Source organism: Nestor notabilis, unplaced genomic scaffold, assembly GCF_000696875.1.
Source record: "Nestor notabilis isolate BGI_N333 unplaced genomic scaffold, ASM69687v1 scaffold1686, whole genome shotgun sequence".
NCBI classification, from domain to species: Eukaryota; Metazoa; Chordata; class Aves; order Psittaciformes; family Psittacidae; genus Nestor; species Nestor notabilis.
In genome coordinates, this window is record NW_009931322.1 from 25,258 (window position 1) to 49,655 (window position 24,398).

The following is a 24,398-nucleotide window of genomic DNA, read 5'->3' on the forward strand; positions in this document are numbered from 1 at the left end:
GTTGTTTGCTGGCACAAAGACAATCTAGCTCAGAATAACAAATAAATATCATTGGTTTAATATGCAAGAAAGGAACAGATTAATATCTCTACCTTCTTAACGCAAGTTTTTCTTTCAGTGCTTTTTAAAGCCTGCAAAGGCTATTTCTAGTGTAATTTTCAGTCCATTGCAATTAGAAATGCTGCAGTGCAGATGATAGACTAAAAGGTGTTAATGATGTATTTGTACATCTAATGTCAAAACTTTAAACCCATGTCTTTTAACAGGAGTTAATAAGATCCTAAATGATGATTCCAAATAAAGCATAGCTGTTATGGCCATACTGCTGGCAGCACCGTGCTCATGCAAGCTTGTCTCTCAATGTCACTGCCAGTATATGAAGAAGCCAGAAAGAAAACTCCACACACCTACCTTTGTTTATCAACAGAAGCTAAACTCTCACACAGAGTAACTGCAAAACAAGAATACCTTCTGCCAGACAATCCTGCCTGCACTTCAACAGGGAATCAAACAGGAATCCATATAGTTTAGAGGCAACACATTTTCTAAGCAATTCAGAAAGAAATCCAGTTCCCCCCTTAATGCTGAAATGTTGGACCCAGAGGATTATACAGCTTTGCTGCCAAGCACCTTTTATTAAAACCAAAAACAAACATAGCACAACTGCCATTAGGATTTGAATGTCTAAAGCAAGCTGAAGGTAAGAAAACCATAATCAGTCCTTCAGGACCACAGAACAATTCTGTAGCTGTCAAAACAAGAATTAAGCCTTCCTATAAAACAGCATAAATTGACACAGCAAGAGCCGACTGCTGCCGATGTGAAAAACACATAGTTCAGTCCTTTGGCTGCTGAGTTTATCTACAAAGCATATTCAGGGCTTCAACTGGGACACAGGAAAAGTTATCAAAATATCAACCATCCTAATGTCTGCTTTTGCTCTGGGGCCCCAAAGAAAACCCCGAGTTCACCTCTTTGCCCTTCACGTTTCCCTGTGCCGCACTGTGTGTGCAAGGAATATAAAACCAACTGTTCTTGCACTCTGTCTTGTCCAAAAAATGGGTTGCTTTGAAGAAAGTAATTTATGAAAAGATACATTAAACAGGACTAATGTTTTTCCAGTTAGACTTAAGGATGCTGCTGCTCTGCTTTCCCAAAGAACATTACTGATATAAATAAAGGGTGTGTTGGGTGACCCACAGCACCTTGTCTGTGGGCCATAGCGCAACATGGCCATGATGCTTCAGGTGTTTGCTGGTGTGGCCAAGTCAGACCTCTCTGACAGTGCTGGATGTGCAGACTGCTTCCCTGGGGTCCCAATGTGTTCAATGTGAGACTGATACGAGGGCACATAGAGCCTCTGAGACCTGCACAGAGCTTTGCTAAAATGGAGTCAAAGTTTCCCACCAGCATCAAGAGTCTTTGGATGATGTGTGATTTTTTGGCATGCTAAAATCATAAAAGATATCAGTTAGTTTTCAAAGTGCCTAGGGTTATTTTCTGACCAAAAAGGTCTGGGGATCTTTAAGATGAATAACCAGAAATGTGGATCTTCCCTGCAGGTAATTCGGTGAGATTGATGAGTGTAGAGTATAAACAACAACTCCCATTTGAAAGCTAAAATCAATTTACTTGTGCCTTTTCCGCATCCTCTCAGTATCCTAGCAAAGTTCTCCTGAATCTGGAATCTCTTCCAAAATAGTGAATGAATATGAACTTCCATATTTATTTACAATTCACACCAAAAATATAACTATGAGAAGAGCTTCACGCAGATCAAACTCTCTTTCTTTGCTTCTGGAGAAATGAATGGTTGACCAAGAAAGGATGTGAGTATATTTAGCAAACTCTTCGGAGAAATAGATAACATAAGCCACAGACTGTATAAATCCAGCAATATCTGATGAATTTATAATATCACTATCTCTTCAAGAACATTTTCTGCAAAGCATAAAAAATACATTGTGGAAACATTGTTTGCTGAAAACAATGCTAACCTGCCAAAGCACTTATTTGAAAAGGTATTTGATATACTAATGAGTGGGTGTTTAAGGATTTGGAAATAGAGTTATTATTACGCATAATGCTATCTTGCAGGAGCAGCTAGCCCATTTGCTTGTGACTTTTAAGGATGATCAAATCAGTCCTGAAAGAGAGCAAAATCCTTTGTGGTATTATCTGCACACTGAGGTCCAATAAAAAAAAACTCAAAAACATTCCCTTTTCCAGACCCTTTTAAATTTACATTGATATTATAAACCACCTGAGTGAAGCACAGAGTTATTTAAAAGCATACCTGTAAGGGGCATGGGTTTGGAAGCACTGCTTTGTTTTTCTGATGAATCTTGTTGAATCAATTTTGTTTCCAGTCTACTTGTATTAGCTGCACAGAGCGTCCACAGAAATGCAATTGTGTATTGTAATTTCACTTTGATCACAGGCATTTTCTTTCCTGCGTTTCCCAAGCAGTCTTCTAGAAACCAAAGCAGTAACGACATGCAGCAGTGGATATTGAACTGCTTGCAGACCACTCGGGCAGCTCATAAAAACATTATTAAAAGGCAAATGCCCTCTGTGCTCATAACTTTTAAACGACGCGAGCTGAAGTGCTTTAGTACTTCTAATGCATGGTAATAAGTTGAAATGTGCTCTTGCAGGAGTTAGTGCTGTGGCTTTCCAGCTGACAGCTTGTCTCTGCTGTCAGTCACTGGTTCCATTTGACTCCGGCTCTCCCTCCAGTGCAAGAAGACGGGTGTCTGAACGTGGGAAGCTTGATGAGTGACAGGTAGCACATATATTCTGCCTGGAGCTGTCTCTCATCTCCTGCAGGAGGAACCTTTGCAGAGGATGCTGACATATCTCTCTGTACCAGTGAGTCTCTTCCCGAACCACAGAGACTCCAGAGATGCCCAGTCCTGCAACAGGGCTCTGGTTCACGCATTGATGTGAGTCTATTCCAAAAATCTGGGCTCTGGGAAAGCTGTGAAGGCCACAGAGGGAAAGACAGCTCTCTGTGCCCATGTGCTATGAGTGCTTCCCTCAGTAAAACAATTATGGAGCTATTTTAAAGGCATCCTGACGTTCACTGGGGAACTGGCATATTGCTTTAGTTTCTGGATGCACTGAACTTCTGTATCCCCCCCTCCTGAGGTCATGCCTTGCTCAGCAACGTCCATGAATATAATGTTCAGACATGTGAGTTTACTCCTTTACCTAAAGCTTTGGGAGACCATCTGAGGATGTGCTTTCTCCCAAAACCAGACCCTGTGCAGGGAGCCTGCAGCTTTCCCCAGGTAGAGGAGAGCAATGGTGCTTGCTGAATGAGTATTGCCAGCCCTCGTAGTGTGCTGGGGACTCTTTCCATCATGGCAGCTGCCCTGGCTTCAGTGTGTTCTTCTCCTTGGTGTAGATTTCGATGGCTGCAAAGTTTGCTGTAATTCTCTTCATCTTTTGTCTTGCCTGTTTCTGCTGTAAACTACAATTAACTTTATACTGTCTACAAGGTCCAGGTTTTGTAGCCTAAGAAGTCTTCCTGTAAATTGCAGTTATAAAGGATGCAGAATATGTTGGACTATCTAAGACCTGCTCACAGAAAACAGGCACTAATCTAGTGAGCATCAAATTGTCAGCATATTATAAATTTTTTTCAGTTGTCCTCAAGATCTTTATCCCAAATAACAATTTATTGACATACGATTTCCCCCAAAAGGGAAATTATTTTTCCATTTTGGTGTGTTAATGGAATATACATTCCCTTTCATAGTGATTTAAACTGTACTGCCTTCTTTTCCTCCTCTCCAGCTCCCCCTTCCCCATCCTCCACTCCCAGCTCTAAATGGTGGTATTCGATAATTTGATAGCTTTGGTCTAGATAGGAAAGTGAGTGTTCCTCCCAGAAAAAGCACTTTATTTTCAGTAGTGCAGTTTATGCTTCTACTGTACCCGAAAGAAAACAGTATCTAATGAGCTCAAGTCTAATTTTAAGCAAACTAGCTGCTCCATGCTACATCTACATGCCTTTGGGGATATTATGTGCTTACAGTAAAAGTTTCCGAGTGCAATATGTGTTTTTAATGCCATTGCTGATAGAAAATGTGAGGCAGGATACGTTGACATTCCCCTGCCCCTGACACTGAGAACACTTTTAAGCTGATTCCCACCAGCCAGCCATCAGATGGCCAACACTGAGCCTCTGTTTCAACCACTCTACAACCAGACCCTTGTTATCCAAGATGCTACATGCCCACACAAATCAAATCTTCCGTTTGAACAAGTTTCTGCTGTAGAAGAGACAATAAGTGCTTTTGAGAAACACCTGAGGGGTGCAAATGGTAATGTGAACAAATGCAGTTGGTTTACTTACCGTGTGGAAGGCAAATTGAGCATTTAGGAGGTACTTGATGAAAACCATGTTAGTGGTGTTCCAGTTAACTTGCCAAGCTGTAAGTGCCAGCATATTCATGAAGGGAGACTTAAAGACAGTCATTTCTTACAGCCAGGTTGCAAAGATACATGACTCACTATTGATTTGTTTGTGTAAGAAACCTCAGTGTTTGAGAGAGGTAAGATTCTGCAGCATAATATTATGAGAGGACCCTTCAGAGAAACTAGGTTGATGTGCAGCTGATGAGGTTGACACTTATTAATATTAGATTAGATACCTTTGCAAAGCACAGATTTCACGTGGGTAGATTTATCACTGTGTTGTCTTTTGTGCATTAAAATTTCATGAGAGTTTCTGACTTAGAGCAATGAGATTTGCCTCTAATAACTCTTTGTCAAGAAGAAACCTATTTGATGTTTCAGAGGGAGTTTGAGCATCACAATGCTGTAAAAACTCATCAGAGAAGATGATCAGAGATAGGAAATGCATGCATTTTATGAATGGATCAGTGCTGTAGTACACTGTTCATGGGTTCCATGCAGCCAGTACTGTGAGGCTTACTCCAAGTGGATGTGCCATCTAACAAGCTCAGCATCTAAAATGTGTCAGGCTTGCTGTGTGCCTCATATGCTTCTGTCAGGGAAATCCAGGAACCCAACTTTAAATTGCTTCTGTAAATGAAAGATGGAAGAGGTGACATGGTGCCTCCTTTTAGAGAGATGAACAAACACTGAAAAGAGCCTTATTTTTCCAGGGTTATGTACAAAGCTGGCCTCTGATGTGGTGACACCAGATTCCATGCTAGAGCTGACAGAAGCCCTTTTAGAGGGGATCTGCTCTGAATTCCATGAGCACATGCCCATGGCTTTGCAGTTTTTTCGGTAAAGATTTTAGATGAGTGTGAACATCTCCTCAATTTTAAAGTAATTTTGTGTATTTTGTTAAAACAAAGAAGACTGAGCCACAAATGACATTTTGTGTATTTCAGTTGGTTTATCAGGCATCACTGGAGAGACAATGTCCTAAGAAGCAGCATGAAATTACCATATTTACCTTCACTGGTTTTTCTGGACTTAATAGTAACACAGCAGTAACTCCAGCAACTCCATAACACATTAGAAAACTAGTGTTTATACAGTCCCTACCTCTGGAAAGCCATTTTCTAAGACAGCTCTCCATCCCTCCCACAATTCCCGGGTTTTTTCTGTGCCTATATGAGCTGGAAAAGAAATAGATAGAAATCAGCTCTTCCAATCAGGACTAGAAAATACCTGTTCATAGAAACAACACTGTCTTAAAATGCAGAGATGTGCTGCTCACCCCCACAGTTAAGGTTATACGAAACTACAGTAGATAAAAAGCTGTCCTGTCACATCCAGTGGATATAATCTGATTTTTGTTGTTAGCATTATTTATTCAGTTCATAAATGACTTCATAAAAATACTCACACACAAGCACAAAAAGTAGTTTGGGGTTGGTTTTTCTTCAGTCATGTTTCTTCAGGTTTCTACAGCTTCAAAGCAAAGTATTTCCTCGTGCTGAAAACCCCTTATTGCCCACTTCTAGTCTGCAGGCTTCCATATCCCCATTGCATCCCTCATTAACTTCAGGTTGGTTTTCCTGCTAATGTAGCAGGGCATGGCAGTCATCTGCCCTGCAAAGGTTCTCCTTTAAGGTTAATCCTGCAGCTGTAGTGTTACTGCTCAAGTTTGGAATCACATTTGTCACTTAAGCTACACTTTTTTTCCAGACCCCACTTGGATAAATTGTCTTTTGGGCAGAGCCCAGAAAAGTCTGGACAAATTCCAGATGGATGTTTGGAAACAGCGTCGAGTACAAAAGAAAGAATGATGCGTTTTCCATCAGGTAACATGTTGATCTGCCTTGTTGCCCTTAAAACAAACAAACAATACACTGGGAAAGACCTTCTCTTTATTTGCAGATGGGTTTGAACCAGACACTGTTGAGGTCTGATAAAAACAGTGGAAAATTAAGTTCTTAGTTGTCAAAAACTAATGGTAATTCTAACATTTCTGGTGACATATGAACACTGGCGGGATTTATATAGTCAAATTTGGGGATCTAAATTAGGAATAGAATCCTTCTGTACAGGAAACTTAAAGGCAGCTCAGAGTGTTTTCTTCTATCGGCTATAAATGGAGCACAGGGAGATTGACTTCATATTTTACATACCTACAGTGAGGCTCCTAAAATAGATGTCATGAATAATCCCCTAAAATGAATACCAGTGTGCAAGAATGCAATCACACAACTTAATCCAGTTATCTCTATGACATTTATGTCTCATTCTGCTTCCCAGGACTGATGTTGAGCCGTATGCTTTCTTTAGACCTACTTCTGTACACATGGCAAGAAGCTAACAGAGCATTTTCCCTCCACCCTCCCTTCAAATAATGATGCTGTATGAAGCAAAAGGTGTGATGCCCTAAATAACAGTAACATCCTCAGGTGAAGAAGGTCCCAGATTAAAATCCCTTTTGCCCAAAGACCTGCAAATGTAGGTGGTCACCAAAGCACTCAACCACCTAGCTATAAGGAAAAGAAGTTGTCTGAATCTATTTCCCTAATTCACATTTTACTAGGCTAAGCAGAAAAATTACTAAGATTAGAATTTTATTGTTCTTTTTGCTGTTTCTTTCAAAACCCACATGGTCACTCTAGCATCCAAGCCTAGACTACATTGCAATTTGGTCTTACAGCCCACAAAAGTGCTGCAGTTGCCCAGGCAAACTTCTCTAATCTCCACACAGCCCCACTGGTATCAGCAGAGCTGTGATGGAGCAGTAATTTAGCTGCACAGTACAGGTCTCAGTGCAGGGTAAGAGAAATTACTTTGAAGGTGAAAGAGGGGAAAAAAGCTGCTGGCAAAAACCAGCTGGAAGAAAATGCTTTCACACAGATGTCTAGTCAGGGAAAGAATTTGTATGCAAAGATCTGAAATAATGACAGATCCTTTTAAAATAATAGAAGAGTAAATGTGGATCTCCTATGTGGAAAGCTGTAGGTGGATAAGTGGAATCACGTTTAGGCTGTGTGTGTCTGTTGAAATGAAAGGATGGTGCTTTTGGATATAGATAGGGCATCGAACGTCCATTCATCATAGTTTAATCCTTTCAGAAATGACTTATTACCCAGGAAAAGCAAATAGAATGATTGATTCCATCTTAGTTCAAAAACGTATGATTAGGGTGAATTTTGGTAGATAGGATTGTCACAAGATGTTCTGCTAATGTTATTATTTCTACTGGGGGAGTGACCAGGGGCCCAAGCCTTAGGGATGCCTTTCAAAGACACTCTGGGTGACTTAGGAAGCAGAAGTCTGGTGCCTGCTTGTAATCTTAAAGACAGATATACACTGCAAAGGAATAATAATTTTGTACTATATTGACTATATAAAGGCATACTGTAGATGGTTTTTCTCTGCTTTAAAAGCAGGAGTGTTTGTGGTCTTAAGTCTATTAAGTCTCTGTTCTATAAGGAAAGACTCAAATTATTGGTACAGGAATCCATCCTTCTACTGAAAATATATTATGGCTTCACAAAATGAAAGTTAAAAAAGATTTCTCTGTCTTGAGAGTGTTACAGTGACTGAGATGCAGATGAAATGAGGGAATCTCTTCTTTGTTGATGAATTTTCAGGGTCCCGGGTGGTTCTGTGTAACGTGGAAAAAACCACATCAACATATCTTACACTGAAATTGGTACTGCAGCTACGGGCAAGATGGGAGAGTGTTTCTGCTGCTTTGCAGTTGCAGAGGGGATCCAGTTTATATCACTAGGCACTCTGAAAATCCCAATCCGAGCACCCATGGATGATGAACACATAGTGTCCCTTCCAGAACAATTAAGTGCAGTATGTAGATACTGTACATGGAGCAAAGAAGAGGGTTTTCTTCAGGAGTTCTCCTTGACCATGTGGACCTCAGCTCTATACTTGGAGCTGTGCTGCAGAGCCATTTTTGCTACCTGTAAAGGATCTGAAGAGCACTGCTCAGAGACACAGGCTCAAAAATGCCTGTTTGAGGATGTCTGCATAGTGGGTTGTGATTGCATTAATTACAAACCATGAATCATGGACATCTTGTTCCTGCATTTGTAAGATTAAAGTAGGCTATATAAATAACAGTCATTACAGGGTTTTTAAGTGGATGACCATTCTTGCTTCCAGTAGCAAATTTGGAAAGCTCATTATCTTTATATTTCCACTAATGGGAGGGACATTGCATTCTACTGTTATAGACAGATACAACGCTTAAGCTTATTTTGCTTTTGTGCCAGTGCTACTGTTCCCTACTGCAGTGAGCTGCAATGCATAGTCACAGCAAACATGATTATGATGCCCAGCCCTGGACTTCCCAGTGAGACCTTTAGAAGGTACCTAAAAATAAGTGAGCATTAGGCAAAACATAAAGTACACAAGCTTGGGTCCAGGCTCGCTAAAAAGCTTTGAATTTGATTTGGAATTGGAAACTAAAGAAGAAGTAGTTGTCAAAAAACCTGCAGCTCATTTTGGTGTATTACACCTGTACAAGAGCTCCCTGGTTGGGCAGTAACCAGCCTGCTTTTTGGGGTAGCATATATATAGACTAAAACGCTCTCACTACTGCATTAAAATGAGCTCCACTGTGTCCTAGTACACTTCCTTGACTTCAATTCTCTGCATACATTGAAGGCAAAGTCAGTCCAACTGCTTTAGACCACAGGATTATTGCCAGTCTTTCAAGGACACCTTTTTTCTTAGAGCCCCAGTGCTGTGGGAGCATAACTTTATCTTTTCAAGGAGAGTTCATTTTGCACCAAAACCAGCTTCTTTTACTTTAAACCTCACAAGGAAATTGTGTAACTAGACTGAATGTATGTATATTAGTCCCAGTTTCACTGTTCCTACATTACTAGACTGCATTGGAGCAATGTATTTTAAGATGTGAAGTTATTTGTGTGAGACCTTTAGCTTCATGATTTCACCTCTAAACCACAAGCTGTATTTTGTTTTCCATGACCATCTTCGACTGTGTGACCAAACACCGTGAAATAGAGGTCCTGATATCCCGAAAGAGACTATGTTTCCTTCTTTGCACAAAGCTTTTTCCTGTCACTCAGTTTTCATGCTAATGTTCACTCTTTGTTTCTTTGCCTAACTCCTGAGGTTATTCCACTTTTTACCCCATCTACTTCAGGTTTGGTTTTGGAGAAAATGTATTTTAAAAGGGATGCACGTACTGCATATTTTCTGTTTTCCTTGGGAAAGATTGAGTCTTGTGTTGACTAACCTTTCATGCAGACAAAAATGATTATATAGAGACATACAGACATATTCCTGGCTGTTCACATGAGAAACCTGACCTGAGCGTATAGTAAAGCATGATTCATAATATCAGACTGGAATTGTATAGCGTCGGTGTCCAAGTTACTTATTAAGATCTAGAGTAGTATGAATCATCTTCAAATCTGAGCTAAAGTTCAAAGGAAAATTTGAGGTTCTGCTAGGAGGTATTGAATCTGCCAGACATGGCAATAGATATCAAATCTGTTCTGCCACATGATACCACAGGCAATGACTGCATATATCTTATCCTGCATTATGTCTCCGGTTTTGGGGGGTACACTAATAAACACCTAACTTAAAGTAAGTCCCATGTTGTTTTCAAGTTACTGAATTAGTCTTTTTGGCAGGATATGTATGGAAAATGATTGTTTCTTCTTCAGGCAACTAATACAGCCGTGCAATGAATTTTCTGATCCACTCCCAGTCCAGACAACTTGACACAGTTTCATGGGATGCACTGAATAAGTAATGTTAATACTGTCATGTTTGCTCCTGGAGACTGCTTTTGCTCTTGGTAAATTCATTCTCATTTGTTCTGTGAATGCAGAATGAACAGTTGTATTAAATACTTCAGTTCCTGTAGCCTGCAGAGGAAACGTGGACGTAATCTATTTATTTCCCTAGTTCTCAAGCTGTGTATACACTCAGGTGACTTGAAAAGTTGTTGGAATTCCAGCCGGTGTGTGGGAATCAGGCTGCTTCCAAAACTGGGGGATTTAGATGCCACTGGGGACTCAGGCAAATGCCAGTGTCTGTGCCTGAAGGAATATTAACAAGTGACACCCTTTCTAATTTTCACATATCCTTTTCTGTAGTGATGGAAACATGTGGTATAGAATGAGGATGATGCATTAGCAGAGACTTTTCCCTTACCATACATTAATTCATTAATTACAGGTAGGAATCTGACACTTCTCACCTCCCCTCAGACTTTCCCACAAATGAGCAGAAATTAAAGATGTGGAAAGGGGAGAAGGCCACGGATTTCTGGGAATTGTGGAAATAAATTCTCCTTCAGTTCAGCATTCTGCACTAGGTTTCTGTGTCTTGGGTGGGTAACTATGTAAATCAGATGACAGATTCCAGGCCAGGTATGAGTTTTCCAGTATAAATGGGAACTCTATGGGCTCTTTGGCTGCCAGCAGTCCACCTCCATTAAGATGACTTGCTGAGTTAGCTGCTAATTGGCTCTATGCAATTAACTTCCAATGCTTATAATGACTGTGATGTCTAAGGTACTTGTAGAACTGATGAATTCCTATGTATGATTTCTCTGGTATACAGAAATATTACAAGCCCCATTTTCCAGATGAAAAGCTGGAACAGAGACAATTATCTGTTGATACCTGTCAATTTTGGTAATGGTGTTATTATATTAAGCTTTTGTACATATCAGGGAGTAACAAGTCATCTTCATTCCTTCAAGTCACAGAGGCAAGGAAGAAAAATATTGAAGGACAGGCACAGTCCACTAAAGCAGTCAGTGCTGTAGTGGTTTTGGTGTAAGGGGAAAAAGACTAAGAGGAGAAGAAGAAGAAAGGAAGGACAACTTCTAATGGGTTTGCTCATGTTTAGCTGTTGTAGAGTTTGATGCATCTGTTTAGTACCGTTTAACTAGCAGATTAGTTGGCAGAGTCTGCCTTCAGTCATATTAACCAAAGCCATCCCAGAAGTCAATGGCTGAGTGCAGCTGGTTTTAGTCCTACAACCATGCTCTTTCTGGGCAGAAGCAGCACACAAAATAAATGTTCTTTGCTTTAGCGGGGCCCAATTCCACCTATTTGCTCACATAACCCTCTTGTGGCAAGCATGTTGGCTTTTTACTAAACACTGAGCAAAATGAGTGTAAAATTGCTTAAAGCCCAAAGCTTCCTATCATCCAGCGTTCTGGGAGCAACTGAAGAATATGACAGTGATATAAAAAGGCACTTTTAAAAATACCTCCTTGTCTTTTTAATGCCATTCTCAAATCATCCCTTAGGATTTGGTATTTATATTACGTATAGGCTGTAGCTAAATACTTTTATAGGTCATCTTTTGGTTTTTTTTCTGTTTATACGTAAGCTACCATAGAAGTTACCTGATGTTCTTTTTTCATTGTCTCTTCATTACAGCCCCAGCAATACCAAAGTGAACATACGTTTCCAACCGAGTCTGTCAGCCTGTGGCTTAAAATTCAGCGTGCAGTAAAGTGCCTACATGTATTTCTACCCCTAACAATGGACAAAATCTAACAGTGTTCTTAAGGTACTGATTTCTGCCAAGTGTTGAAGTAGAAGGAGAAAGTCATAGAGTTGATGGTCATGACATTTCCAGCTCCAGCTTTCCAGTGTTACTGTTGGTGGGAAAAACCCTCAATAAACTGTGCGGGTTTGGACATTAAAAGGAACTTAACTACATTCCTCTGTCAGTAGCAGTTGAAGTTGGATGAAGAATAATGAGAAGTAAAATACTTTTCAGCAGAGATTTTTAATATATTGCTTGATTGGTTTTTGAATTGGTCAAATAATAACAGTTTGAATCGACTGTTTAACCAATAAATTACATTCCTTGCTGCTCAAATAGTGTATGAGTATAGCTCGTGTCTGCTGCTTTTACTCTTGAAAAGTAGTGTTAAGAAGGCATTTATTTGGTAGATCTGGGTAAAGTGATCTAAATAGATATAAACATGTGGGAAAACCATCTTTTCTGAAAGCACCTGTATTTTGCTTGAAGATTTCTAGTGTGATATAGCACCTGAGAACTCGCCCATCTGTCAGACCCCTCTCTTTGATCTCCAAGAGACAAAGATCTTAAAGACACTAAGATGCTGAAGTTATGTGAAATGACATCAGGTAAGGGAAGATGTGAGAGGTTTCCTGCCAGGAGAGATAGCTATGCCATGAGCATAACTTGTGCTAAACTCAAAAGAAATCTATTTGGGAAAAGGTGTTTAGAAATACCCTCCTCACAGGGTAATCTTCAGAGCTTCTACTTTCTGAGAAACTAAATTGCCTCGGAGATAGAAATCTGTAGGAGACCTAACTTTAGTTTCAGTCTTCACAGATAAGCATGTTTTTAAGAAAACCATTTTTACAACAAAGGAATATGCCTGAAAGCAAACTGAACACAAGGCAAATATGGCAATATTCCTCTTTGTTAAATTAGATGATGCTGAGTGATTAGTAATATTGTTCAACTCAGCTGTTAACTCTTAGCTGATTTCCTAGTGCTTAATTCTCAGATAATTTCAGAGATTTATGCATGAGCTGAGAGTTAAACATAGACATAAATGTGGTACTCACACGGGCATTGTATAGGCATATGTTTAACATGAAATATTCTGAATCCAGGCTGCAGCAACCTCTTTAACCATACTGAAGTTGAAGGGGTTACTCACATTCCTGCAGATCCCTGCAGCCTCGAGCACCACGTTGAATGAGGGTGTAGTAAGGGATCAGTACAATTCTTATCTCTGCATTTGCCGAGTGGGTTGAACCACTCCATTCTGGCAGTGTTGAAAGGAGCCTCAATCAGTTAGTTACGTCTCTTCTGCATCTGGCTTGGCAACCAGTCAAGGACAACAACAGTGCTCATTTCCTATTCATGTATTATGCACAATTTGCTCTGAATACCTTGTTTATTCTAACACGAAGGCTATATTTTCATTTCATTTTCGTCCTACATTAGTGGGAAGACATGAGAACTGGGGACACTACCCAAATATCGAGCTGCAGATCAATAGACAAAAACTTTTTAAATGGCTTTGAAATGCCTGCATTGATAAAGCTATATCCATTATTCTTCTCTATGCTGCTGGGGCAGAAATAATAAATATTTTAAGAATCTCAAAATAGATGGAAGTAGTAATATTGACTAAGCAGAAACTGTTTGCCAGGACATTAGGCTTTAGCTGGTAGGATTTAAATATGCCTGGCATGTCAAAGCAATGTGACAAGCCAGTGTTTTCATAATGTTCTACATCTACCTCATAACTTGTTGTGAAAGGACGATGACTGTTGCCAGCTTGCTTTGTTCTTATTAATATTTTTTGAAGATAAGAAAGTGAAATGGCTCCATTTCAGGAATGAAGTCGTTTCTTTGTGCCAAAATACTGACAGGAGCTCTTGGTACAGGAAGATAAATTAAAGTTCTGAATCCTGCATCGCAGAAGAAGTCAACATTGCTTGAAGGGAGCCTTGCTGTTCAAGCTAGTGTTACGTCTTTTAACATTGCAGATGTGAATGTCAAGTGAATTTTCTATGTGTATTTCCATAACATGAAATGGAAAAGACTGTTGAACTCAGGTATTTTGAAGCTCTGATTTTAAAAGTCAGGAATAGTTTTAGGGATGGGAAGGTCAGAAAAATCAGTTAGTGGAACATGGACCTCATTCAGTATTGTAATGTCAGCTGCATACACTATTTGCTGCCCATGTCTAATGGGGTATTTGTCTTGTCTTTGCCACTGATTATTACAGCTCCCTCAAACCTGGACTTGCAGTACCTTCCCCTCCTGTCATGTGGATGGTATTTGAAACCCTAGTGAATAGCTCTCTATCCACCTCTATTCTAATCCAAAAAGCCAGCCTTTCCTATGGGTCCAAAATGGCAAAACTCCCACCCAGGGCTTACCCAGCACAGCAAGAGGAGTAGCCTCATCCTAGCACACCTCACATGGACCAGCCTTCTCCTAAGCTGTCATGGTCTGGACACTTCTGTCTGCTCTTGCTTTTTTTCTTTGACCTGGACATCCATGTCCTTATGCTGATTCTTTCTCTGCTCCAGTAAATACATTTGTTTTCTTACTAGGACAAGACTCTTTGCTGTTTAGTTGAGCTCTTCCTATTAGGACTCATCTTCTGTTACTATGCTGGTGTATGTATTACATGTGCCCCTGCTCTGGCAGCAAGCCCAGCCCTTGTGTCCTCTGTGCCAGATGGACACATAGGGTCATTTTCCACCCTTCTTTCTTCCAAAGCCCTTCTTATGACAGTTGGTCATGGTTGAGATCATGAGCAGGAGTTCATTTACTTGCAAAGAATGCATGTTGACAATTGGGGTGTGTGGTCCTTTGTTTTCCAGTTTAAACAAACAGATACACAACAGACATCAAAGGAGGATGGGAAATCACGTATTAAATAGCTGTTTAGTGGAAAAGTGCTGCAATTCCTACCATAGCTCACCAAAAAAAAAAAAAAAAAAAAAAGCAACAGAAAGCATATAAATATATCTCATATACACAAAAAAAATACAACTCAGCTGTCTTGTAAGCAGGGATTAGCAGCAGGACACTAGTACAGAAACAGCATGTATTTTCCCTTGGGAAACTTAAATCCCCACAGATTTAGCCCATTCAAGGCCACAGAGAAACAATGTGCTGCTTATGCTCTTTTTTTCCTTTCCTAGTTGCTGAGATTGACATTCTACAAAGCAAGTTTCTGTATATTTTTCCATTTTGTTTAAAAACTACGAAGTTCTTGTACCAGAATCCTTTTCCCCTTTCAGAAAAAATACCTAAATGCATTCCTCTCCATCTTTATATTTTGTTATATTTCCCTAACTTGGTTAAACCAGACAAGATGAAGTAATTTTCACTTGCCAATGCAAGAGTGTAATTGATGGAGCAATACCCACATGAAGTACTTTAGAAAGGGGTTTAGTAGAAAAACACGAGATTACCCTCAAACTAGTTTAATTTAAACAGTTCCATGACAACAGCTGGGGAAATGTGGATGCATGTTCAGACTGGAAGATAAGATTCAGTGAAATCAATGAGTTGTAGCTGCTGCATCTGGTGCAGACCCTGCTACATCTAGCAGAGTCTTTTTAGATGGGAGGCAGACTGAGCGCTGAGGTAAGCAGCCACCCATCTGTCCTATGGCAAACTGCAGCTGAACATTCTTCACCACTCAGCTTTCATTTTCTTATTTGTCATTTTAATAGTGATCCCTGTGGAGTTCAGATTCCCTTTCCCCTCCCATACACTACCTGTGATTGCCAACTGTGTAACAAAGAAGGTCATTCGAGATTTCCGCTTCCTCCTCCAGGTAGAGAAGAGCACAATGGCATTTCCAGCAATAGTGACAATAAACAGAATCCAAAGAGTCACCAGCTGCTCTGTCTGCATTGAAGAGAAGGGAAAGAAAAGCATATCACTAGGTGACTTGGGTTAAGCCAGTCAGTTATCCTAGGACAAATGACATGAGAATGGAAAAGAGGAGTGAAATGCGAGTTCTGCCAATAGATTTCAATTATTTAGTTTAAAATATATTCTTGTTCTTTCAGCAAATACTTAACATGCTTCACTGCTGGTGATATTCATTCCAGTTGGATTGCAGTGGCTATATATTACTTCTAGCTTCACAAAACCACTAGCAGTATCTATGCGTTCGGCACATAACACTAAAGTGAGAGGCAGCCCTGTTTTCTCGCGGTGCTCCAGCAAGCTGTGAAATAAGCAGCTTCCTCACTTCGTAAGGAATATTGATAGATGGGCTCCTTTGGAGAAACGAGGGAAATAAATACTTCTTTCCTTCCCAGCTCCAGTGAGCCCGGGTCACCCATAAGCCCTACGAAATTCAGACATCTACTCCATGATCTCAGATACGCACCAAGATTGAAAAGAAAGCATGACCCACTGTCAGGAAAGGTAAAATTGTGTAGCGAACGATACGTGATGACAAAACGTCCCCTAGTGGTACTGCCTACAATGAAAAGGAAGGCATTAGAAAAGCTATTCGTGCTCTCAAAGCATCAGGACCATTAGGCTGCAAGAAGGGTGTATGTATCTGCGTTCGCTTCTGTTGTGAGTGCGTACCCAATCTTCTCCCTCCTTTTGGCCTACCAAAACCCTTGCTAGATGCAGGATAGTTACTTTTCAGTGGCCACTCTGCAGGTTTCCCCGTCCATGCTGGAGTGAAGTTTATGTTTTCTCCATAGCAACCAGCCAGCTCTGAGCCTGGTGAACTTAGGGTCAGCCTGGAGAAAATGTTCTTCATGTCTCCCAAGTTCTCACTTACAGAACCCTGTCCTGTGAAAAGCTGTGTGTAGCATCATGGAAGATGATTCTACTGCTCTTCTCTGAAGGCAAGTAGAGAAGAGTGGATTTTTCACAGTACCAGGTTTGAAGGGCGAGCAGGAGAGCTCAGGAGAGAATAAAAATCCTAATGTATCCAGCAGCAATAATACACTCATTATCACTAGAGTTGGAGAGAGAAAAAATACATGTATGTCTCAGCAGAACTGATAGTTAAGAAAGTTAAACCCAATTTCCATAAGGGACCCATCTCCCAGAGCCTGCGGCTCCTGAGCAGACCCCTGCCTGAATGAAATATAGCAGAGCCTTCAGCCCCCTGTTCTGCCTTCTTGTGGCTTTCCAGTGCTTCAGATGGGTGTATTGGTTGCCTGGGGTCACATCCTAGAAACTGGGATGAGTTTCGGATTATGTCAGTGCAGGTGTTTGGGATCTTCCAGTTCCTGACACCAAACCCATAGTGGGAGCTAGTGGAAAATGGAGGAGACGGGCAAGGGCTGCAGTTAAAGAGGGATTCCCACTGCTGGCCTTACAGAAATGACCCCAGAGCACTGTCCTGAGGCTGTTGGTGAGACCCATGCCTACCTGACTGGGCAGAAAGATGGGAGAGCACTCATTAAAAGCATTTGGCAGCCATTAACCCCTGACTTTCTCATGGGTGAGCAGAAACTAGGGGTCCTGCTGCCTGCAAAGAGAAAATGGCTCAGCTGTGAGTGCAGGAAAGGCAGGTGAAATGGTGGGAAAGGAGCAGGAGCAAGGAACTTCTCACTCTGCCATGAGCTTTAGTGCCTTCTCAGCTTTTAGCCCCATCCTGGCCAGCAGCCATGGCCCCTCCTCTGCTGGAGAGTCGCTTGTGAGGACCAGCCTCAGCTTTGCTCCAGGTAGGTAGCCACACTACCCTGTGGGCTATTGTGGGCATGCAGGAAAGGCGAGACCTGGGGCATGAGGAATCCAAGGCTGCGCTCTGCACCTAAACCCAGAGGTTAGTTTAAGTATGCAATGAATCATAGAATCACAGAATGGTTTGGGTTGGAAAGGACCTAAGATCATCTAGTTCCAACCCCCTGCCATGAGCAGGGACACCACACACTAACCTATGTCGCCTGTGTTTAGATGGTTTCACTTTTCCTAGCACACACTTTTCCTAGGCTGTCGTTTGGGTCATGTCACCTAACTGTAAAGCTCTAAAGAAAGAGAACTGCTCTAAGTTGTCATTGTGTAGTCTAGATAATAACAGCATCTCAGAGATGAGTCACCATTCATCTCACCTACCTTGGGATGGCCTGTCTCCACTGATTATAGAGTGACCTAGATAAGACAACATGTGTGGGCTGGATACTTAGCCTTTAGACAAAAAAAAACCCCAAACCTCCACCTTTTTTGGGTGTCTGCAAATCTCTTGAATGTCTTGGAAACAATTTCCCTGCAAAATATGTGGCAGAGGCATGTGGAGCTATTTTTATGGGGATGCTTTGCTTTGTACAGGAGTTGGAAGGAAGTGTCTTTTTGGAAGGCAATTAAAAAAGATATGATCTCACACCACTTTTGTCCTTGAAATCAGCGGCCTTTCCTCTGGGTTCAGTTTGTCTTTTCCATTTCAGAGAAAATCTTTCACACTTGAAGGCAACCGAGGAGCAAAACTTGTTCTCATTTTCTCTGGTGTAAAATCAGGAGAGTATTTCCTTGAAAGAAACTTTGTCTTCCTGGGTACAAACAGAGCAAGGATCTGACCCTCAAACCTTCTTATGATTCCCACAGAAGAGATAGCAATGAAGCAACAGAGGCTGTTAGAGGGGTGTTTCCCTGACATAGGGACATAGTATGTATGGCCAGTTTAAATCCTTTCCTGCCAAGTTAAAAAGCAGTGCTCTACAGTTAAGCAATTTTAGGCTAAGCCTCTACAGAAATATACAATTAAACCAGACTACAAAGGTATCCAAAAAGATGCAAAAGCTGAATGTAGGAGAGGTAAGTTTTAAAGGCCATAGATAAAAGAACAAAGGCAAAGTTTTTATTAATCTATTTGTGGTAGTTGCCATTGAGAGAGAAAAGAGAAAGAGCTCATTCTTGGGGATTAAGGAGTTATAATAATAAGCCACTTAAATCACCGCAGCCTCTCTCAGTCTGTGTTAGCTTGCAAGATGAAAACTTCTGTGGCTATTGAAGGGATACCCACTGTGAAAAAGGCCTTCACAGAGGCTACGATCAGAATTCAAAATTATCTTGATGAATTGGAAACATGCACTAGAAAAAAACCAAGGTACTGTTCAACAAAGGACAAGTGCAGGGCTCTACAGGGCAGCAGGTGTAATCATACAGGGTTGGCCGAGTCTTCAAAACATGCTCCCTGCATGCAGCACGTATAATGCCCCACAAGTGGAACATGATCTAATAATGTCACCCTACCACGGGAGTGACAACCACCCTCATGAGATTGACACCAGTCTCGTGTGCCTCTGCTCTAATCCTTCCACTGTACTCAGCTGCTCTATTACACCCACTCCTGGGCTGAGTGCTTCAAGAGACACAGAGCAATGAGTTGACAGCAGTCTAGAGGATATATCCAGGAGACTGAATTAACTGACTGAATTAAGCTGCTTAATCTAGCAAAAAAGCAGACTGCAGGAAAATACGAACTTGAAGACACGAAAAGACTGGTGTAAAAAGAAGAATAGTCTCTTCTTCAGATCCACTGCAGACTGGCCAAAAATCAGTGAACCAAAAGCACGGCACAGAATTCAGGTTGATCATCTTAAAATACTGAGTTATACCATACGTATGTATATATAGATTGATTAAGTCAGTGAAACCTCCATCTGTGGAAGTCTTAAAAATAGTTACTAGATTAGACAGATAGCTGATTGATCCTTGAACTTCACTTCAGCTGCATGTTCTATAGTTTTCTTTATCCACCATCCCAATGTTGCTTAGACATAGAGGTGTTTCATTTCATGTCTTGTTGGTCCATCAAACAGAAATCCTTTTAGTAAGAATCCTTAGCAAGGTCATTTACAAAAAACCATTGTTTAGCATCATTGCACAGACATCAGAGGCATTGTGGATAAAAAGCAAGCTAATAACATCTCCCAAACCCCTGCTTTGGGCAAGGGCTGCTTTTGCAATGGGCATTGCTAACTACATTACATGAGAATGCCATGAGAGAGACTAGTCTCACACACCAGTTCTTTCAGAATAGAAAAATTAAAGATGCTGGTGACTTAATTAAGGTTACAGAACAGATCAAAGCCAAGAGGCTTTCCTTGGCTTGACTACAATCATTGCATGCACTGCTATTCCACAAGGCTGCTGCGTTTGGAGTGTGGAAGTGCTTGACTTCTCAAGCACATATTCATGTTTTTCTAATTTGCTTTACGATTAAAACCAGCTTTAGTCAATGAAGCAAGTCTCTTCATGGGTGAAATATAAGCCAGAAAACTTGCCTGATGACTGTGTGTGTTTTCCTTTGCTTGTAGAAGAGTCTCGTTATTTTGTCTATCAAAATTTCTGAATCCAGGTTGTGATAAGCCTAGCAAGAGGCTTTATATTTGAAACAAAGATCATTCCTGAGAGCAGCTTTAATCAAGACCATAGTTAAGTCTTTCAGAGCCATTGGGAGATATTCTGGGGCCATGATGCCATCCCTCCTTCCAGTTGTCCCCAGACAGCTCCCTTGCTCATTCATTTCTCACACTATGTATCCCCTGTGTTGGGGGCACCAGCTGTGGCTGTGGAATGGGGTTATACCTGATAGCTCATCCCAGTGGAGGTGCCTTTGCTCAAGTTTTGAGGTGCAGAAGCCTTTGCCTGATATCAGAGCAGTTGCCTAATAGGAATGGAGCCTGATTCAAAGCGCATAAACACTGATTCAGCCCCAGGTTTGCCTCTGGGACTGCTGCTTTCCCATTTCAACAGCACTGGTCATGCCTGGTGGATAGCTTTCACACCTCCCGCACAGAGGCTGCCTTACCGAGGTGCTTTCTCACAGGCTGGCTGTGTTATCCTCCCAGCACATGGCTACAGGTCATTCTGGGATGCATTGCCACATGAGGTCTTCACAACATGTCAGAGGTGCTGGCAACAGCCACTTCCCCATGGGTCCCTAGGGTTGGAAGAAAGACACAGCTGGATGGGACTCCAGCTGATGTTTTCTATCCTGCGGAACTTGAGAAGCAGTATTGCACGAGCTTGTGTATATACGCTACTGCACTTGTAGTTGTGGTGGATACATTTGTCATGAGGTACCTATCTATTTTTTCCTTGAACATTTTCAACTTGAAGAGATAATATTAGGTCACTCAATGGTCCATGCATAATTACATGGCTTTGATAGCCCTTTTGAAACTGTCCGATGCTGGTTTAATCACAAAAAGAAGCAAAATGGTTAAGTACGCCTAATCTGTACAATTAAAACATCTCCAAAAAATGAAGACATTAATCCTTGCTAGGCATATTTATGTAGGAGAGGCAGACAGACACAAACCCTGAGGCTGTGTGGACCATGGAGTCAGAAGTGTGAGGGTTGCTAGTATAAAACCACCCGAATCAGTTGGCTCAGAGCTGTCGGGCTGTCACACAGCCAGATCACTTCTGTGTTGCATTTCAACTACTAGCTGAAGCCAGCCTAGCCAACACTGCAGCAGCAGTGTCACGCAGAGATCAGCTATTACATTCTCAGCACAGCATCTCAGGAATAGCAACAGTCATTACATTGCAGAGGCTGTGTTCAGGAGTTCCTGACACCTTATTTTGTAGATGTAATTCTCCTCCTCTCCCCTCCACTGAAAGATTGCAAAGTTACTTATGAATTATTTGATATGCCTGTTTTTCTAAAAGGTGTGATTGCATTTGCAGAGATTACTCCAGAAATTTGACAGCACCCGTTGTTATTTTTCTACTATGTATTCAATGATGGGATGCTTTGTGAGGTTTGCTTGAAAATCAGAATAAGCAATAGTACAGGTAAATGCTTTCCAGGAGGTAAAGAGGCTCCTGCATTTGGATGAAATGGCAGGGACAACAGATTCTGGATTAAACAGGGTCTGAGGACACCTGGAGCCAAATCCTTGATAACCTGGTTTATGCAAACCTTCTCTCCACAAGCTGGTCTCCCCAGCTCTTTACTGGAGATGGTAAGCCCTGACCTTTGTCAAGAGCATTAGGCTCCATGGAAAAGCAGCACAGAGGCTTCGATTGGTGCTTACTCTGGCACGGCTATGAGTCCTGTTTAGTATCTGAGCTATGTGGGCTAAAACATGCAGGTCTAAGGAATGCTACAGTGTAGGGGGAGGATAGTCACAGGCAGAGTCCACCAGTCCTTCCTGAAACAAACTGGGAATTTAGATTATATATGTAAAGCCAGCTGTAGTGAGTTCGATATGCACATTGTTCCTTCTGAGAGCTCTAGCACTTCAGCATCACTACTGTGGTGATGTGGTCCCTGCATGACATAGGCAGCAGGGCTCCTGTGGCCAAAGGGAGGGAGATGTCAACATGTAGACCAGTGGCTGGGGTTCCCACTTGGCAGGGGAGAGATGGGGTTCCCAAACAACTTTGAGTGTAAACTACAAAGCCTTTGTGTCCCGCAGCACAGGTGAGGGCTCAGCCCCACATGTCAGAAAACACTATGTACTAGATCATGGAAGTCAGCCCTCTCTCCTGAGAGGCAGTCGATGATGGTGAGAACACAGTCCCACCAAGAAAGAAACAGTGGCTGTTACTTTTCTCCTTTGAGCACTCCAACCTTTACTGCATAGAAGTAGGGCATCCCATTTCTCAGCACACCCCTTAAAAAAGATATGACCCCTACTCAATCCCCTCTGAGGATGAACACATGCTCCTACCACTGGGGAAGCTTTGGGTCTGTTGGAGGCCTGGCAAGTGGAGGTGCCTCCTCCAGCCCTGATGAAGCCTCCCAACCCTATGGACAACCAGGGCTAACGTATTCTGAGATTTTAACTTCTGTTTTGGTTTGCACTTTGTCAGGTTTGTAGCATAAAGAAGGCCCTAAAGCAGAGGAAGGTGTTCAGATGATCCCTGTTCTTTACTGTATTTGGCAGAGGGCAGTTGATACTCACTTAAAGCCCTTTTACACATAGATTAAATGTGTATGAAAGAGATTGTAAAGGGATGCAGTGAACTCTCCTTTGGCCTGGGAGGTTGGAGCTGTAATTAATACCAATTTGCACACCTCTTCTGAATTTGGTGCTGACCCAGCCAACAGGACTTATGGTTTAAGACAGTAACCAACCTGGATGCCTCACGTACAGGCACCCAGGAAGAAATATGGTCTGGGTTTCAGGGACCATTTGTCATAACACAGCTGCAAGACCTGAAAGTAGATGATGTGTATAATGTATATAGTGTATATATGATATATATATCATATGCCTGAATGTATATGATGTGTATAATGAAGGTGGGGATGAGCCAGTGCCTTTGCCATGGAAGCACCAGCTCCTCTTGCATACTGACTGATGTGTGGGTGCACCCAGTCCTGCCCCAAAGGCTGCAACTCTGCGTGGCAAGAGCCAGCCTAGTTAGCACACATGGCCATGTCCCCAAAGCAGACTTATGGGCAAAGCCTTGGTGAGCAGCTGGCCAAGGAGCTCTAGTAATGACTACCAGAAGGGAATTGTGCAATCCTCCAAGTGGATGAGATGCTCCATTTCCCAGCCAAAATAAATAAAAAGAAGAAATGTAACTGAACTGGCAAAATGCTTTCTAATCTGAAGCAGCGCAGATTTAGTTGTTAAGCTGTGAAGAGGAATAGACAGAAACTCAAATGTTTCTGAGAGAGGCAGCAGAGAAGCACTCACAGTGTTGGAAAAGACCTTAAAGCTCCTCCAGCTCCAACCCCTGCAACAAGCAGGGACACCTTCCACTAGAGCAGGTTGCTCCAAGCCCCTGTGTCCAACCTGCCCTTGAACACTGCCAGGGATGGGGCAGCCACAGCTTCTCTGGGCACCCTGTGCCAACACTCTCACAGGGAAGAACTTCTTCCTTATATGTGTCCTGTCTTATTTCTTCCTTATGTGTCCTTCTGAAGCATGGGAGGAAAAGAAGAAACAGTGCATGCTCAAGCAGTGTGTGAGACACCCTATGTAGCTGTCATTGAGTAAAATTGCTAAAGCATCATTAACACAGGAACTGCTCCAGATACAGGGTGAGCATCACTCCCTTGTCTCCACTTACCAGCTTAGATCACATTTTCCTATGACTGCTTTGCTAAGATAGGTTACAAGCAGAAATAGCTTGTAATAGACCCCATTGGGGTCTGGGGTCAACCTCTGCGGTGGCCATTCCCCGAGCCTGCCTTTACTGTCAGCCATGGGCTACGGTGTGTTTAAAAATCCCAATAAAAGACCAAACCCCCCATTTGTAGCTACATTTTGAGCACTGAGCTCTGCTTTTTAATCCATTCAGCCTATTCCAAGCTGAAACTTTTATTACTTTAGCTGCTTAACCAGACCCTTGTGAAGAGGAAGGAGATGCTGCTCGGCTTGCCAGAGGTTGCAAGGACACAGCCACAGTGTAGGCAGCGCTGGTGGAGGACAGCCAACCGAGTCAGCAGCTATGAGCAGCACCTTCCACACATGAGCTTTTAGAGAGAGCTGAGATTGCTGGCAGGGAGCCCTGTCTTCCCTACCCCATCA

General features: G+C 41.9%; 1 protein-coding gene across 1 annotated transcript in view; it reads right to left on the minus strand.

Annotated features, from left to right (window-relative positions):
* Positions 1 to 24,398, minus strand: part of NPSR1 (neuropeptide S receptor 1) — a 51,456-nt gene that overhangs the window by 24,993 nt on the left and 2,065 nt on the right. The window contains exon 2 of the mRNA XM_010015827.1: positions 15,702 to 15,834. Within this exon, the coding sequence (XP_010014129.1) occupies positions 15,702 to 15,834 (133 nt within the window). The remainder of the gene's footprint in view (positions 1 to 15,701; positions 15,835 to 24,398) is intronic.